General features: G+C 44.3%; 1 protein-coding gene across 11 annotated transcripts in view; it reads left to right on the top strand.

The window, feature by feature from the left end:
• LOC111544627 overlaps nt 1-14,819 on the top strand; it is a 78,408-nt gene extending 63,589 nt beyond the window's left edge. For 5 of the 11 annotated variants that reach the window (XR_003309823.1, XR_003309824.1, XR_003309821.1 and 2 more), the window contains 3 exons: nt 6,693-6,868; nt 8,753-8,828; nt 14,765-14,798. Coding sequence is in view for 1 of the 11 variants with exons in the window: in XM_026456441.1 (XP_026312226.1) it covers nt 8,753-8,828; nt 14,765-14,797 (109 nt within the window). In the remaining 10 variants the exon portion in view is untranslated. Of the gene's footprint in view, nt 1-6,692; nt 6,869-7,303; nt 7,415-8,752; nt 8,829-14,764 lie in introns of those variants that run through there. The other 6 variants (XR_003309819.2, XR_003309818.1, XR_003309820.1 and 3 more) reach the window with 6 other exon arrangements.
• The last annotated feature ends 236 nt before the right edge of the window (nt 14,820-15,055 follow it).

Below are 15,055 nucleotides of genomic sequence, written 5' to 3'. Positions count from 1 at the left end.
TATTAGGAAATAAAAAATATCCAGTCCTTAAAAGTAGAAACAAGCTATCAGTGAAAATGCTTTTTGACGTGCTATTTCCTATCACAGAATGAAACCTGTTTTTGATTCACCAGATGCCAAACACTGTTTTTGTAGAATCTACGAAGTGACATTTCTGAGCCCATTGAGGCCTTTTGGGAAAAAATGAATATCCAGGCCTAAGAAATAGATACAAACTATCCGTGAATATGCTTTGTGATTTGCTATTTCATATTACAGAATGGAACATGTGTTTTGAATCACCATGTTCCATCCCTTTGTAGAATCTACGAAGTGACATTCCTGAGCCCATTGAGGCCTATTAGGAAAAAACAGATATCCAGCCCTAAAAACTAGAAACAAGCTATCAGTGAAAACTCTTCATGATTTGCTGTTTTATATCACATAATGGAAGTTGCCCTTTGAACAGGTTCCAAACACTCTTTTTGTGGAATCTACGAAGCAACATTTCTGAGCCCATAGAGGCTTTATAGGAACAAACAAATGTCCAGCCTTAAAAACTAGAAACAAGCTATCTGTGAAAATGGCTTGTGATGTGCTGTTTTATATCACAGAATGGAGCCTGTGTTTTCATTCACCAGGTTCCAACCCTGCTTTTTGTAGACTCTACGAAGTGACATTTCTGAGCCCATTGAAGCCTACAAAGAAAAAATGAATATCCAGTCCTAAGTACCAGAAACGAGCTCTCTGTGAAAACACTTTGTCAGATTGGAACCTGTGTTTTAATTCACCAGGTTCCAAACACTTTTTGTAATTCTACGAAGTGACATTACTAAGCCAATTGGGGCCTATTAGGAAAAAAATATCCAGCCCTAAAAACAAGAAACAAGCTGTCTGTGAAAATACATTCTGATGAGCTGTTCAGTATCTCAGATTGGAACCTGTATTTTGATTCACCAGGTTCCAAACACTCTTTTTGTAGAATCTAAAAAGTGATATTTCTGAGCACATTGAGGCCTCTTAGGAAAATACAAGTAACCAGCCCTAAAAATTAAAAAGAAACTATTTGTGAAAACACTATGTGATACAGAGATTTATGTGTCAAAATTATTCCATAATTTAAAATATATATTTCAAAAAAGGTTTCTGCATAGTTTTACATCTTGAAACCAAGTATTTTATCTTTTTTTCCCACCCACCATATGGCCGTATTTTTTTGTGTTATTAAACTTTATGAGGATTTTTCATGATAGTTATTTAAAATTCCTCCTACCTCCTTTCTGGGTTTACCAAAGAGATGTCTATCTCCATGTATTCCCTGTACTCCATGGTCAATAAAAGACACTTTCCTCTTTATTCCTTTGCTAAAACAGTAAGGGATGCCCTCATAGAAGGGGAGGAGATGTATGCCCTTTTTTTTAATTATAGAAGAAATTCACTAAATACAATGTGCTATCCTGCAATGGATCTTGGAACAGAAAAAGGATGTTTAAGTGGAAAAACTGGTGAAATCCAAGCAAGATTTGTAGTTTAGTCAATAGTATTGTACAGATGTTAATTTCTTAGTTTTCATAAATGTACCATGGTTATGTAAGCTGTCTAAGTAAAGGTTATATGCGAGAATTGTGTGTACTATCTTTGTAACTCTTCTGTAAATTTGAAATTATTTCAAAATAAAAGTTTAAAATAAGTGAAGGAAAATCATACCTGTAGAAAATTTAGAAGATACATAAAAGCATAAAGAAATAAAAAGTACACACTTAAAAATAAATGGAACACTTTACGTATTTTGCACATCTATTTCCCATGGAAAGTAACAGTCCAGCAACTACCATATAGTATATACTTAATAAAGTCTAGGTCCTTTGCACTTAAGGCCATATTCCTTTGAGAATTGGACAACATGAGTTGTTCCATGAAATAACCAAAGATTTAGAAAGACTTGGCAATGAAGATTCCTAAGGGGAATATTTTGGCTCCTGAAGATCTTCACCTGGCAACAACAGCCTGGCTTCCTTTCTCCTTTCTCTCAGTTTTCCTTCTTTGCCCTTTCTTTTTTTAGACAGAGTCTCACTCTGTCACCCAGGTGGAGTGGTACAATCTTGGCTCACTGCAACCTCTGCCTCCCAGGTTCAAGCGATTCTCCTGCCTCAGCCTCCCAAGTACCTAGGATTACAGGCACCTGCCACCACACCTGGCTAATTTTTATATTTTTAGTAGAGACAGGGTTTCACCATGTTGGCCAGGCTGGTCTTGAACTCCTGACCTCAGGTGATCCACCCGCCTTGGCGTCCCAAAGTGCTGGGATTTCAGGCGTGAGCCACCACATCTGTCCCTTCTTTGCCCTTTCAACTCCTAGTCACTTTCTCAGAAGAAAAACATAGTAATAATTTGGATGCTTTTTCCAGAGCAGTCATTACCAGTTGTGGCCTCGTTACCTTCACTTGTTTTGTTTTGTAAGATGGAGTCTAGTTCTGTCGCTCAGGCTGGAGTGCTGTGGCATGATCTCGGCTCACTACAACCGCTGCCTTCCAGGATCAAGCGATTCTTAGGCCTCAGGCTGCCGAGTAGCTAGGATTACAGGTATACGCCACCATGCCTAGCTAATTTTTGTATTTTTAGTAGAGACGGGGTTTTGCCATGTTGGCCAGACTGGTCTTGAACTCCTGACCTCAAATGATCCGCCCGCCTTGACCTTAAAAATTGCTAGGATTATAGGTGTGAGCCACCATGCCCAGCCACCTTCACTTGTTTTGATGCCCAGCTTCTCACAAATCAGAAGAAACACCAGTTTTATGACACCAGAGTTCTCAAAAATTGCCTGGTTAAAAGGGAGGCAGATGCCAGTATTAGAGGAAGGACAGAGTCCAAAATTAGGACAGAGGAAATAATAGATGTAGAGGAGAAAACAGAAAACCCCTCAAAGTGCACCAGCACAAACCTCTGCTCACCGTGAAGGCAAGGAGCATATGCATTCCCATCCACGTAGCCCATGTGCCCCATCAGCCTCCTCCAAGCCTTACTGTCTCCCCTTAGCAACTTTAGATCCCGAGGTCCCCCATTTCAGTCTACTCTTGGGAGTCTCAAAGTGTGGTCCCTGGACCAGTTGTATTGAAAATGCAAATTGCTTGGCCCCACCCTATGCCTACTGAATCCAAACTTCTGTTTTAAGGCCAGGCGAGGTGGCTCACGCCTGTAATCCCAGCACTTTGGGAGGCTGGGGCAGGCAGATCACTTGAGGTCAGGAGTTCAAGATCAGCCTGGCCAATATGGCGAAACCCCATCTCTACAAAAAATACAAAAACTTACCCGGATGTAGTGGCGGGTGCCTATAATTTCAGCAGGAGGTTCACGTGGACCCAGAAGGTGGAGGTTGCAGTAAGTCAAGATCACGCCACTGCAGTCCAGACTGGACAACAGAGTGGGACTCTGTCTGAAAAAAAAAAAAAAAAAAAAAAAACATTTTTGACTGTTTTAAGAAATCTGTTTAAAGGAGTCCTCCAGGTGATGCAGTTGCAAACTCAAGTTTGGAAACCCTGCCATAAATTCTTTTGTGTGTCTTAACTGATAAAATCCCACCTTTGGATAAACCCAGTGCTCATCTTCCACCTTACTTACACCTTGGCAGCTAAGCTCTGCTGGAGAAAAGCACTCGACTGGGTATTAATTGGTATCATAAATTCAGTCACCAGCCTCAACTGGGTTCTGCCCAGCAGACTTACCTTTCTCAAGATGCTTATTCTCTTACTGTCTTAGGGTGGCCAGATTTAGGAAAGACAAAAAAAAAAAAAAAAAAAAAAAGAAGGCTACCTAGTCAAATTTGAATTTCAGAGAAACATACTTATCATAAAAAATTATTTCATGTTAAACTGAAGTTCATATTTGCCTGGCCGTCCAGATTTGTAGTTGCTAAATCTGGCAACCCTCACTAAGAAAGACATGTAGTCCACAGGGCAGGCCATTTGGAGGAGAGCTGGAGGTGACATGGGAGAAAACCAGCATGGACCACAGGGAGGGAATGCAAGCCCTGTCAGTCCTTGTGGCTCTGACCTTGACGGTGTGGATATCCTGCTGAAGCTGGGAACTTTTGTCGCAGAGCTAAACACATACACCTGGCCCAGAAGTCAGAGATGCTGGAGGAGAAGTCAGGGGCAGCTGCAGGCCTGGCTTTGGCTCACACCAGTGAAGCAGGCCAGTAACTCAGTGACAAAGTGTGTGAGCTACACAATGACTGTTGCCTCGCTTCTGCCCTCAAAATCTCCCACAAAAATCTCTCTGTGGACCATCCTAACTGGAAACATGTCGGGAAGGGAATTTGGGGAAATGTAGTTCAATCTAGGCAAGGTGACACATTATAATGTCATCATACCTATTACTCATTTTAAAAAGACACTTGAGGTCGAGTACCAGGGACAAATGAATAATTTGCACAGAAGAAATAGTTACCCTTGGGCCGGGTGCAGTGGCTCACACCTGTAATCTTAGCACTTTGGGAGGCTGAGGCAGGTGGATCACGAGGTCAGGAGTTCGAGACCAGCCTGGCCAATGTGGTGAAACTCTGTCTCTACTAAAAAAAATACAAAATTAACCAGGCATGGTGTGCGCCTGTAATCCCAGCTACTCAGGAGGCTGAGGCAGGAGAATCACTTGAACTTGGGAGGCGGAGATTGCTCGTGAGTCAAGATCACGTCACTGCACTCCAACCTGGGTGACAGAGCAGTACTCTGTCAAGAAAGAAAGAAAGGAAGAAAGAAAGAGAGAGAGAAAGAAAAGACAAGAAAAGAAAAATGAAATAACTACCCTTTGTTGAATGCATATACATTCAACACTTCTCATATATAAAATACACTTTACATAAATTTTGCTTATATAGATGACCTGTATACAAACTATACAGTTTTGTATACAAGTATACAAAACTATACAATTTTAGTTGTAACAAGGCTTCAATGCTGGTATTATTAATAGCATTTTATAGATGAAGAAACTAAGAAAGAAGTGGAAAAATTTGCCCATGAACATACAAGCAAGGGGGAGAGCTGTGATTTGTAGTCAGGTCTCTCCAAAGCCTATATTTCTAACCACTCTACACTGTGTTATCTGGACTACCAACAAACTGTAGACTTCCATTTCATAAGCATTAAGTCTGCAGTCTCCAGGCCACCTGGGAAACCTTCACACATTGCCACTCCTCTGTGATTTTCACCTGACACCACTGGTTTGGGAACAAATTCTTGAAGTGCTTGTTATGCTCCCTGAGAACTCCCTTAAGTTGGAATCCCAGCCTTTCCACTTAGTAGTTGGATGGCCCTGGGTGAGTTACCTAACTTTCATCAGCCTCACCCTCTTCATGAGGGCAGTTAATTCCTACCTTATGAAATCGTGGGAAAGATCAGATTACACTAATGCCAAGAAAACATCTGATACAGCCTGACTATCCTAGACACTCCACCAATAAGAGTTTTCCGCATTCCTTAATGGATTCGCCACCACCTCCTATATCCAGGCTGAAGACCCTTTAAATTATACCTTTCATCCTAATTTCTTATTCTTCCTCCAGGTCTGTATTTCCTGTTTCCCACTTGGAGACATAGCAAACCCCCTGTCATCTTACATCTGAGCCATAATTCCCAGTTCTTTGTACTCTCAATGCCACCTTTGATGCCATCTTTTAGTCTTTCAGCTTAATTCCTTAAAATCATCTCCATTTCTCTCTCCCTCTGCCTTGCTCAGACATAATGCATGCAGCATGACTGTCTTTCCTGAGCCACTGGAGAAAAGAACTTTCCATTTCTGGTGCCCTATTTTTAAAAGAATGTTGGCAAATCAGCGCAGATTGACCAGGGTGATGGGGCCTGGAAACTGGCATATGCCAGAATGAGTTTGGTGGGGGGGGGGTTGTTTGTTTGTTTTTGTCTTAAAAGCAGAAGTCTAAAGTTTGTCAGTGGGAAGAGAAGGTCCTTTGCTCTGTGTCCTTCAAAGTGCAGATGTGATCCATAGAAAGTCAATTTCTGTTTGACATAAGGAAATGTTGAGGATGAGAGTCCCGGCCAATGAAGCGAGTGTGATCACGTGAGGGTCTCTATCTTCCTCACCTACTTTACTCATCCCATTGAAATGTATGAGGCTCTCAGCAAAGACCGATTCACCATCTGCTGTAAGAATTAAAGAAACAACTCACCAAGCTTCAAGCATGTGCATAGTGGCACCTTTATTAAATGACCCTAGACCCTCTAGAATCATATGCAATCCATTTTGAATCTGTTTGAAACTAGTCTTGCCAGCACGAGTGATGTGTAGCCTAAAGGCTACCAATGGCAAAGAGGAGTTTACAGTTCCTCTCTGAGCCAGCCAGAGACTGAACTCATAATATTGCCCTAAATAATAGTCTACTTCTTTGCTGTAGCTATAGTGCTTTCAGTGTTCAGCTTGGATAGCCCCAGTTTCAGACCAGTCTTTTTGTTTGTTTGGTTTGGTTTGTTTTTTTTTTTAAATAGAGATGTGGGTCTCACTATGTGGCCCAGGCTGGTCTTGAACCTGGTCTCAAGGGATCCTCCCACCTTGACCTCTCAGAGTGCTAGGATTGTATGTGTGAGCCACTGTCCCTGGCCCAGTTTCAGACTGTTAATGTTCGTTATATTAGTCAGCTTGGGCTGCCATGACAAAATACTACAGACTGGGTGGCCTAAACAACAGAAATTTATTTCTTGCAGTTCTGGAGGTTGGAGGTCTGAGATCAAGGTGCCAGCTGATTTGGTTCCTGATGAGGGCTGTCTTCCTCGCAAACAGCTGCTTTTTTCCTGTGTCCTTACATGGCAGAGAGAAAGTGTACATGTGTGAGTGAGCTCACCTCTCAAAGGCCCCATCTCCAAATACCTTCACATTGAAGGTTAGAGCTTCAAACATGAATTTGTGGGGAGGGGAAAAATATTCAGTCTATAACCATGGTCTTTCTTTTCTTTCTTACCAAAGTCATATTAGGCCAGGTGCAGTGGGTCATGCCTGTGATCCAAGCATGTGGGAGCCTCAGGTGGGCAGATCACTTGAGGACAGGAGTTTGAGACCAGCCTGGACAACATGGTGAAACCCCGTCTCTACTAAAATACAAAAATTAGCCTGGCGTGGTGGTGCATGTCTGTAGTCCCAGCTACTTGGCAGGCTGACGCACAAGCATCACTTGAACCTGGAGGCAGAGGTGGCAGTGAGATGAGATTGGCCACTGCACTCCAGCCTGGGTGGAAACGTAAGACTCTGTCTCAAAAACAAGCAAAGTTATATTAGTAAGACAGAGTTTTGTCTTTTGGTTTTGTTTTGTTTTTGACAGGGTTTTGTTCTGTCGCTCTTGCCAGAGTACAGTGAAACAACCAGGGCTCACTGCAGCCTTGAACTCCTGGGCTGAGCAGGTGGGACTACAGGCACATGCCACAGTGCCCAGGTAATTTTTTAATATTTTTGTACAGATAGGGTCTTGCTATATTTCCTAGGCTGGTCTTGAACTCCTGGCTTCAAATCATCCTCCCACCTCAGCCTCTCAAAGTGCTAGGATGACAGGCATCAGCCACCTCGCTGATGTACATGAGCCACAGGAAGTTGGTGTGCTTCACACAGGCCAGAGTGACCAGCAGCATCTTCATTCTGGCTATTGCATGCCAGGGGCTGGTGATGGTGCCTGCCTCCTGGATCATATTCAGAAGGGTTCCCTTATGGACATTGCCAGCAACGTTGGCATCATGTGGCCACATGATTCAGCAGATCTGGAGGGTGGACAGTATCTCAGGTGGAAGAGAATGCAGGTGTCTCCAAGCCTTATCTTTTCTTTTTCTTTAATTTTTTTGGGGGGGGGTTCACCTTTATTCTACACCTATGCCTATGCTTACCCAAGACCTCATCTTTTATTCCTTTGGGTTGTTTTGTTTTGTTTTTTGTTTTTTGTTTTTTTGAGATGGAGTCTCACTGTGTCACCCAGGCTGGAGTGCAGTGGTACGATCTCGGCTCACTGCTACCTCTACCTCCCAGGCTTAAGCGATTCTTTTGCCTCAGCCTCCTGAGTAGCTGGGACTACAGGTACTCACCACCATGTCTGGCTAATTTTTGTGTTTTCAGTAGAGATGAGATTTCACCATGTTGGTCACACTGCTCTCAAACTCCTGGCCTCAGGTGATCCGCCTGCCTCAGCCTGCCAAAGTGCTGGGATTACAGGCATGAGCCACCGTGCTGGGCCTCAACGTCTTGTCTTTTAAATGGCCCTTCTGCTCTTAAGGTGGTGAGAACCGGGTCAAAGGGACTTAACTGACTGAGTTGCGAACGGAACATGAAGGGTAAAGAGATCCCACAATTCACGACCTGGGACCTCAGGCAAATGCAGATTGCTTAACCTCTATTGCCTCATCTATAAACTGGGGCCAGTAATGTTCATGGGGATGTTCGAGAGATTAAATGGCTTAATAAATTTAAAGCAATTAGAGTAGCCTAGCATGAAGAAAGCCCTCAAAAATGTTACAATCATTACTTTCTTTAAATGAGAAGTTGGCCTTTGATAGCTTCCAATGTCCACCCTCTACAGTGTTTTTGATCATCTTGTGGATTTTTTTCCCTTTCCCCTCACTTTGTGAGCCTGCCCTTTCCTATCCATTTCCATAGCTAGTCTCCTGGTCCAGGGTTACATTCTTACGCTTGTTGGGATGAAACAAAGGAGAGCTTCCCATTGTCCCCCAAAGGGGATCTCTCAAACACCCCTATGTTTGCAGCCCTTTCTCTTAACGTCTCCTTTCAGCTCCTCCAACTCCCAGACTGTGTGGTTCTGCACAACAGTGAAGAAAATATTGAGGAACCGAAACAAGCTGAGGCAGGTAAGTCCCACCCCCTCCTCCACTCAGATGCCGGAGGCCTGACACCAGTTAGGCTGGTGTACCTGCAGCATTCTGCCCTGGGTTTGCCTTTGATCCCACCCCTGCAGTCTAGCCACCAGGAAACAAAAAATCTCCTCTCTGGGTTTTCTAAGCCTTACCTTTTGGTTCAGGGCAGATCAGAACCCAGGAAACCCTGAACTCCAGATAGGCATCTGAAGGGAGAGGTGTCTCCACTCTGCCTCCAGCTCAGGTCCTCAGAACTACGCTTTGCCCTCACCTCACCTGACTGGTGCAGCACATCCAGCCTCGTGCTCCTTGTTTTCTGGACAGTTTCCTTTTGTTGTGTTTGATTTCCTTCTCTCAAGTAGTCATTCAGTTTCCACAGTGAATCCTGACTGGCACGCTAGAGTATACACAGGCCTGAACACATACTTGAAAGGTTGTGCCTCTCTTGCCTCCTGTTCCAGCTTCCTACCATCCAAACTACACAAATCAGCAAGTACCTCTTCCAAATTTGTTTTTTTAGTGAACAGGGTCTCACTCTGTTGCCCAAGCTACAGTGCAGTGGTACAGTCATAGCTCACTGCAGCCTCCTACTCCTGGGCTCAAGTGATCCTCCCACCTCAGCCTCCCAAATAGTTGGGACTACAGGTGCATGCCACTACACCCAGCTAATTATTAAACTTTTTGTCGAGATGGGATCTCACTATGTTGCCCAGGCTGGTCCTGAACTCCTGGGCTCAAGTGATGCTCTTGACCCAAAGCGCTGGGATTATAGATGTGAGCCACACTGTGCCCAGCCCACACTTTGAAGGGCAAGCAAGGTGTGGAATCCTAATTAGGGAAAAGGAGTCAGGCTGGTGGAATCAGGAGAAAGCAAAAAGAGAAAGCAGATAAGCTACAAATCTGCCTTTCTTCACAGTCCAGGACACATAGCCCTCCCATGCAGATAACTCACACTCTTCCTGTGCCCAGCTATCACCAGACCCTTGGCTGATAGAAAATTGCAAGTTAGCTCACTGCAGCCTTGGCATTATCAGTATTGCACAAAGCCCTCTTCATCATACAGCATAAACACTATGCTATAAAATATCCAGCAAGCCTTTGTTTCTTTGCAGTCAGCTCTTCCCTTCCTGGCTGCCCATTGCTTTCTTGAAATGTATTTTCATACTTTCTCTAATAAATCTGCCATTCTTTACCTACAACTGTCTTGGCAAATTATTTTACTCCCGTGCCACCAGCCCAGATAGTTGTCACTCACGCATGACACAAGGTACTAAATTTTTCATCTTACAGGTAGTTGTGACCTTGGAGTTCTATGATTCATACAAACTGCACTTTGAGTAGCATCCCATGAGAGTTTGTTAGAAATATAAATTCTCTGGCCAACACCAGATCTATTGAATCCATTTCGGGGCTTGGAGCCCAGCAATCTGTTTTCATAAGCATATTAGAATTTGAAAAGTGCTGTTTGTAGACAACATTGATGAGCATCGCTGTTATTCTTCTCCCTTCCCCAACCCTTAATAGCATGTTAGTTCTCTGGAGACAGGCCCTGTATTCTTTTATGTTCACCCTTACATCCCTACTACCTAGAATGTGTTTGGTACAGAGTCAGTGCCTAATAAATAATTTGTTCAAATAAGAATTTAGAAATTAACCACACCCCTCTTCCTAAGGTTTGTGTCTTTACTGATTGGCCAGACTCTTAAGTAGGCGGCTGGTGGGTGTGGAAAGGAAGACCTCATCCAGACTAAATTTTTGGTTCAACTTTGCAAATGCAGAGTGTATGATCACAAAAGTCTTGGAGAGTTGGTTGGCTCATGGGCTTCTGAAATGTTGACCATTTTATACCCCAAACCCAAAGCACATCAGTCAAAATGAGCTGTTCAGATAGTGTGAGCAGCCAGCAGAAGAGATGCTAGACCACTGAAGCCTGTGGGTGGCCTCAAACTCACACAGCCCTTCTGCATCATACAACCTCTTAACAGGGTTCCTCAAAATAAGTTCATCTCATGCTTGTCCCCAGACTACCTCTAGAGGAGACAACGGGACAGGGCAGGCAGAAACAAAAAACTTATGTTTAGGGGCCCCGCTAGAATGATTTAGTCCATTGATGTATCCCAGAGTCAAGATCATTTTCTGCCACAAAGTAGGTGTTCAACAAATGTTTCTCCTTTTTTTAAGAGACAGGGTCTTCCTCTGTCGCCCAGGCTGGCCTTGAACTGGGCTCGAGGGATCCTCTCGCCTCAGCCTCCTGAGTAGCTGGGACTACAGGCATGTGCCACCACACGTAACTTTTTATTTTTTATAAAGATGGGGGGGGGGGGGGTCTCACTATGTTTCCTAAGCTGGTCTCGAACTCCTGACCTCAGCAATCCTTCTGCCAAGGTCTCCCAAAGTGGTGGGGTTACAGTGTGGTGGGGTTACACTGTGCCTGACGTATATTTCTTAAATGTTTGAAGAAAAATAAGCAAGATACCTTTGCTTTATAATGCTTGTGCTAAAAAGCCAATATCCTCTAGAACTGATATACTCCCTTAGTCTTGTCTTTCGAGGACATCCTGGATTTTTTTTTTTTTTTTTTTTTTTGAGACAGGGTCTCACTCTGTTGCCCAGGCTGGAGTGCAATGGCAGGACCTTGACTCACTGCAGCCTCCACCTCCCCAGTTCAAGCAATTCTCGTGCCTCAGCCTCCTGAGTAGGTGGGATTACAGGCACCCACCACCATGCCTGGCTAATTTTTGTATTATTGTAGAGACAGGGTTTCACCATGTTGCCCAGACTAGTCTCGAACTCCTGGACTTAAGCGGTCTGCCTACCTTGGCCTCCCAAAATGCTCTCAAAATCGGCATGAGCCACCATGCCCAGCCTCATTCTAGAGTCTTGAAAAGACTCTACGTGAGTCCAGAATGCTATCTGTGACCGAAACATGCATCTGAGCCAAGTGCCCAAGGTCTTAGCCTTCAGGGAAGTTCCTTAATTCTCTCTTAGCAAGGCAGCTGGGTTGTAGGGCCTGCAGCGTAGCTCATACTCAATAAGCCAGCTCAGCATAGGCATAGGGAAGTCACCATGCTGATTCCAGGAATGCTTGCATGTCACTGAGAGCCATTGCCTTTATTTCTCACTGGAATCCCACAAACTCCTATCCCACTGAGAAGCTCAAAAGACAATTACCCAGTACATAAGAACTGGCTTGGGGATTTACTGAACAGTCCTTGGAAAGGGGTCAGTGTTGACCTAGGATTGGCAAAGCAGCACTCTCTCCCTGGTTACCGAAACACACATCATCAAATAAGGGTGCAATCACAGTTATTGCACAACTTAGCAAAGCAAGAGCAAATCAACTATACTGAAGGAGAGGTCAAAGCCTCCAGGCTTCACATGAGGCACTGGCTGTGTGCCTGTGGCCCAGATGCAATTCAGAGGGGTGACAAACAAGGATATTGCCATTGGCTATGGACTCACAGGCATCAGAAAAAGATGGCTTTCCTAGAATCAGAAAAAGCAGCCATTACCTGTGTCTTCTGTCAGTCACCCTTTTCCCCACACACAGTGTAGCCTGTCCCTGGGTTAGGGATTCGGACCCTGGCTCTCAGCTTGCTGGGGCCACAGATACACTGCTGAAGTGCCTAGCTTCCGCCTCAGGTTCTGTATGAGGTCCCTTCATCACAGCGTGCATTCAGATTCTTCCACCCACCCTCTTGCTTCCCGGCGGCTCACTGCTAAATGACCCAAGAGAGACACTTAGACATTTTCTTTTTCTTTTTCTTTTCTTTTTTTTTTTTTTTTTTTTGAGATGGAGTCTCACCCTGTCGCCCGGGCTGGAGTGCTGTGGCACCATCTCAGCTCACTGAAACCTCCGCCTCCTGGGTTAAAGCAATTCTCCTGCCTCAGCCTCCCGGGTAGCTGGGATTACAGTCATGGGCCACCACGCTCAGCTAATTTTCATATTTTTAGTAGAGATGGGGTTTCACCATGTTGGCCAGCCTGGTCTCGAACTCCTGACCTCAGGTGATCCACCTGTCTTGACCTCCCAACGTGCAGGGATTATAGGCGTGAGCCACCATGCCCGGCAAACATTTTCATTACCAGAGACCCCCAGGGTAATTTTTATTTTATTACAAAAGACATTTTATATAGCACACAAGCTTATGGATTAACTTTACTTATTTATATTCCTTTTCCCCGCACATGAGCAAAATTTCTGCCTGGAAATACTAAATTTTATGATTTGCCACAACTCTTTAATAAGCAGTGACTTCTGCATGCTGCTCAGAGAGTCTCAGCCTTTCCCTGTGCACTCCCTAATGCGTCAGATCACAAGGACACTCTGTCCCCACTTGTCTCAAGTTCCAGACAGATGGAAGATACAACATCTCCCAACACTTTACTCTCTTGCTTTGCTTCATTAAGCCCTAAGATGAGTAGCTTGTGAAAGGACTTCACATGGATGAGTCCCAGGGCCTCCCCCAAGGCTGATACGATTTAATAAAACTAGGCCGGGCACGGTGGCTCACACCTGTAACCCCAGCACTTCAGGAGGTCGAGGCGGGCGGATCATGAGGTCAGAAGATCGAGACCATCCTGGCTAACACAGTGAAACCCCGTCTCTACTGAAAATACAAAAAAATTAGCCGGACGTGATGGGGTGCGCCCGGCAGAGTCTTGCCCTGTCACCTAGGCTGAAGTGCAGTGGCACAATCTCAGCTCACTGCAGCCGCAACCTTCCAGGTTCAAGTGATTGTCCTGCCTCAGTCTCCTGAGTAGCTGGGACTACAGGTGAGCACTACCATACCTGACGAATTTTTGTACTTTTAGTAGAGACGGGGGTTTCACCATATTGGCCAGGCTGGTCTCGAACTCAGGTCCTCAAGTGATCCGCCTGCCTCTGCCTCCCAAAGTGCTGGGATTACACATATGAGCCACCAAGCCCAGGTGAAAGCTCTTTTTTTCTGGCAAAATGTTCATAGTTTGTTTGTTTGTTTGTTTGTTTGTTTTACTCTTTTAAACATTGCAGGCTGGGCAACATAGTGAGACCTTGTCTCTATGAAAGAATTTAAAAATTGGATGGTGCACGGTGGTTCATGCCTGTAATCCCAACAGTTTGGGAGGCCAAGGTGAGCTAATCACTTGAGGCTAGGAGTTCAAGACCAGCCTGGGCAATATGGTGAAACCCCATCTCTACCAAAAACACAAAAAATAGCCAGGTGTGGTGGCATGTGCCTGTAATCCAAGCTACTTGGGAGGCTGAGGCAGGAGGATCACTTGTACTCAGAAGGCCAAGGCTGCAGTGAGCTGAGATTGTACCATTGTACTCTAGCCTCAGCAACAGAGACCTATCTCAAAAAAAAAAAACGAAAAAGAAAAAAAAAGATGTAAAATATATGTAATATAAAAGTCACCATTTCAATAATAGTCTTTCTTTTCTTTTTTTTTTTTTTTTTTTTTTTTGAGACAGGATTTCACTCTGTTACCCAGGCTGAAGTGCAATGGTGTGATCATAGCTCACTGCAACTGCAAATTCAAGCAATCCTGCCCCCTTAGCCTCCCAAGTAGCTAGGACTACAGGTGTACACCATCACTGCACTCAGACAATTTTTAAAAACTTTTTTGTAGAGATGAAATCTTGCTGTATCGCCCAGGCTTGTCTCACACTCCTGGCCTCAAGCCATCCTCCTGCCTCAACCTCCCAAAGTGTTGAGATTACAGGCACGAGCCACCATGCCCAGCCAACTATCTGGAAGTATACAATTCAGTGACATTAATTACTTTTACCATGTTGTGCAACAATCACCACTATCTATTTCCAAACATTTTCATCACCCTAGACAGAAACTGTGTAGGCATTAAGCAATAATTCCCCATTCTCTCTTCTCTGCATGCCTTGGTAACCTCTATTCTACTTTTTGTTTCTGTAAATTTGTATATTCCAGATATTTCATGTCAGGCCTCTGAGCCCAAGCTAAGCCATCATATCCCCTGTGACCTGCACGTATACATCCAGCTGGCCTGAAGCAACTGAAGATCCACAAAAGAAGTGAAAATAGCCTTCACTGATGACATTCCACCATTGGGATTTGTTTCTGCCCCACCCTAACTGATCAATGTACTTTGTAATCTCCCCCACGCTTAAGAAGGTTCTTTGTAATTCTCCCCACTCTTGAGAATGTACTTTGTGAGATCCACCCCCTGCCTGCAAAACATTGCTCCTAACTCCACCGCCT

This window comes from Piliocolobus tephrosceles, chromosome 2 (assembly GCF_002776525.5).
Source record: "Piliocolobus tephrosceles isolate RC106 chromosome 2, ASM277652v3, whole genome shotgun sequence".
Lineage (NCBI taxonomy): Eukaryota > Metazoa > Chordata > Mammalia > Primates > Cercopithecidae > Piliocolobus > Piliocolobus tephrosceles.
Note: the sequence above shows the minus strand (reverse complement) of the source record. Positions and strands in the feature narration are given on the sequence as shown.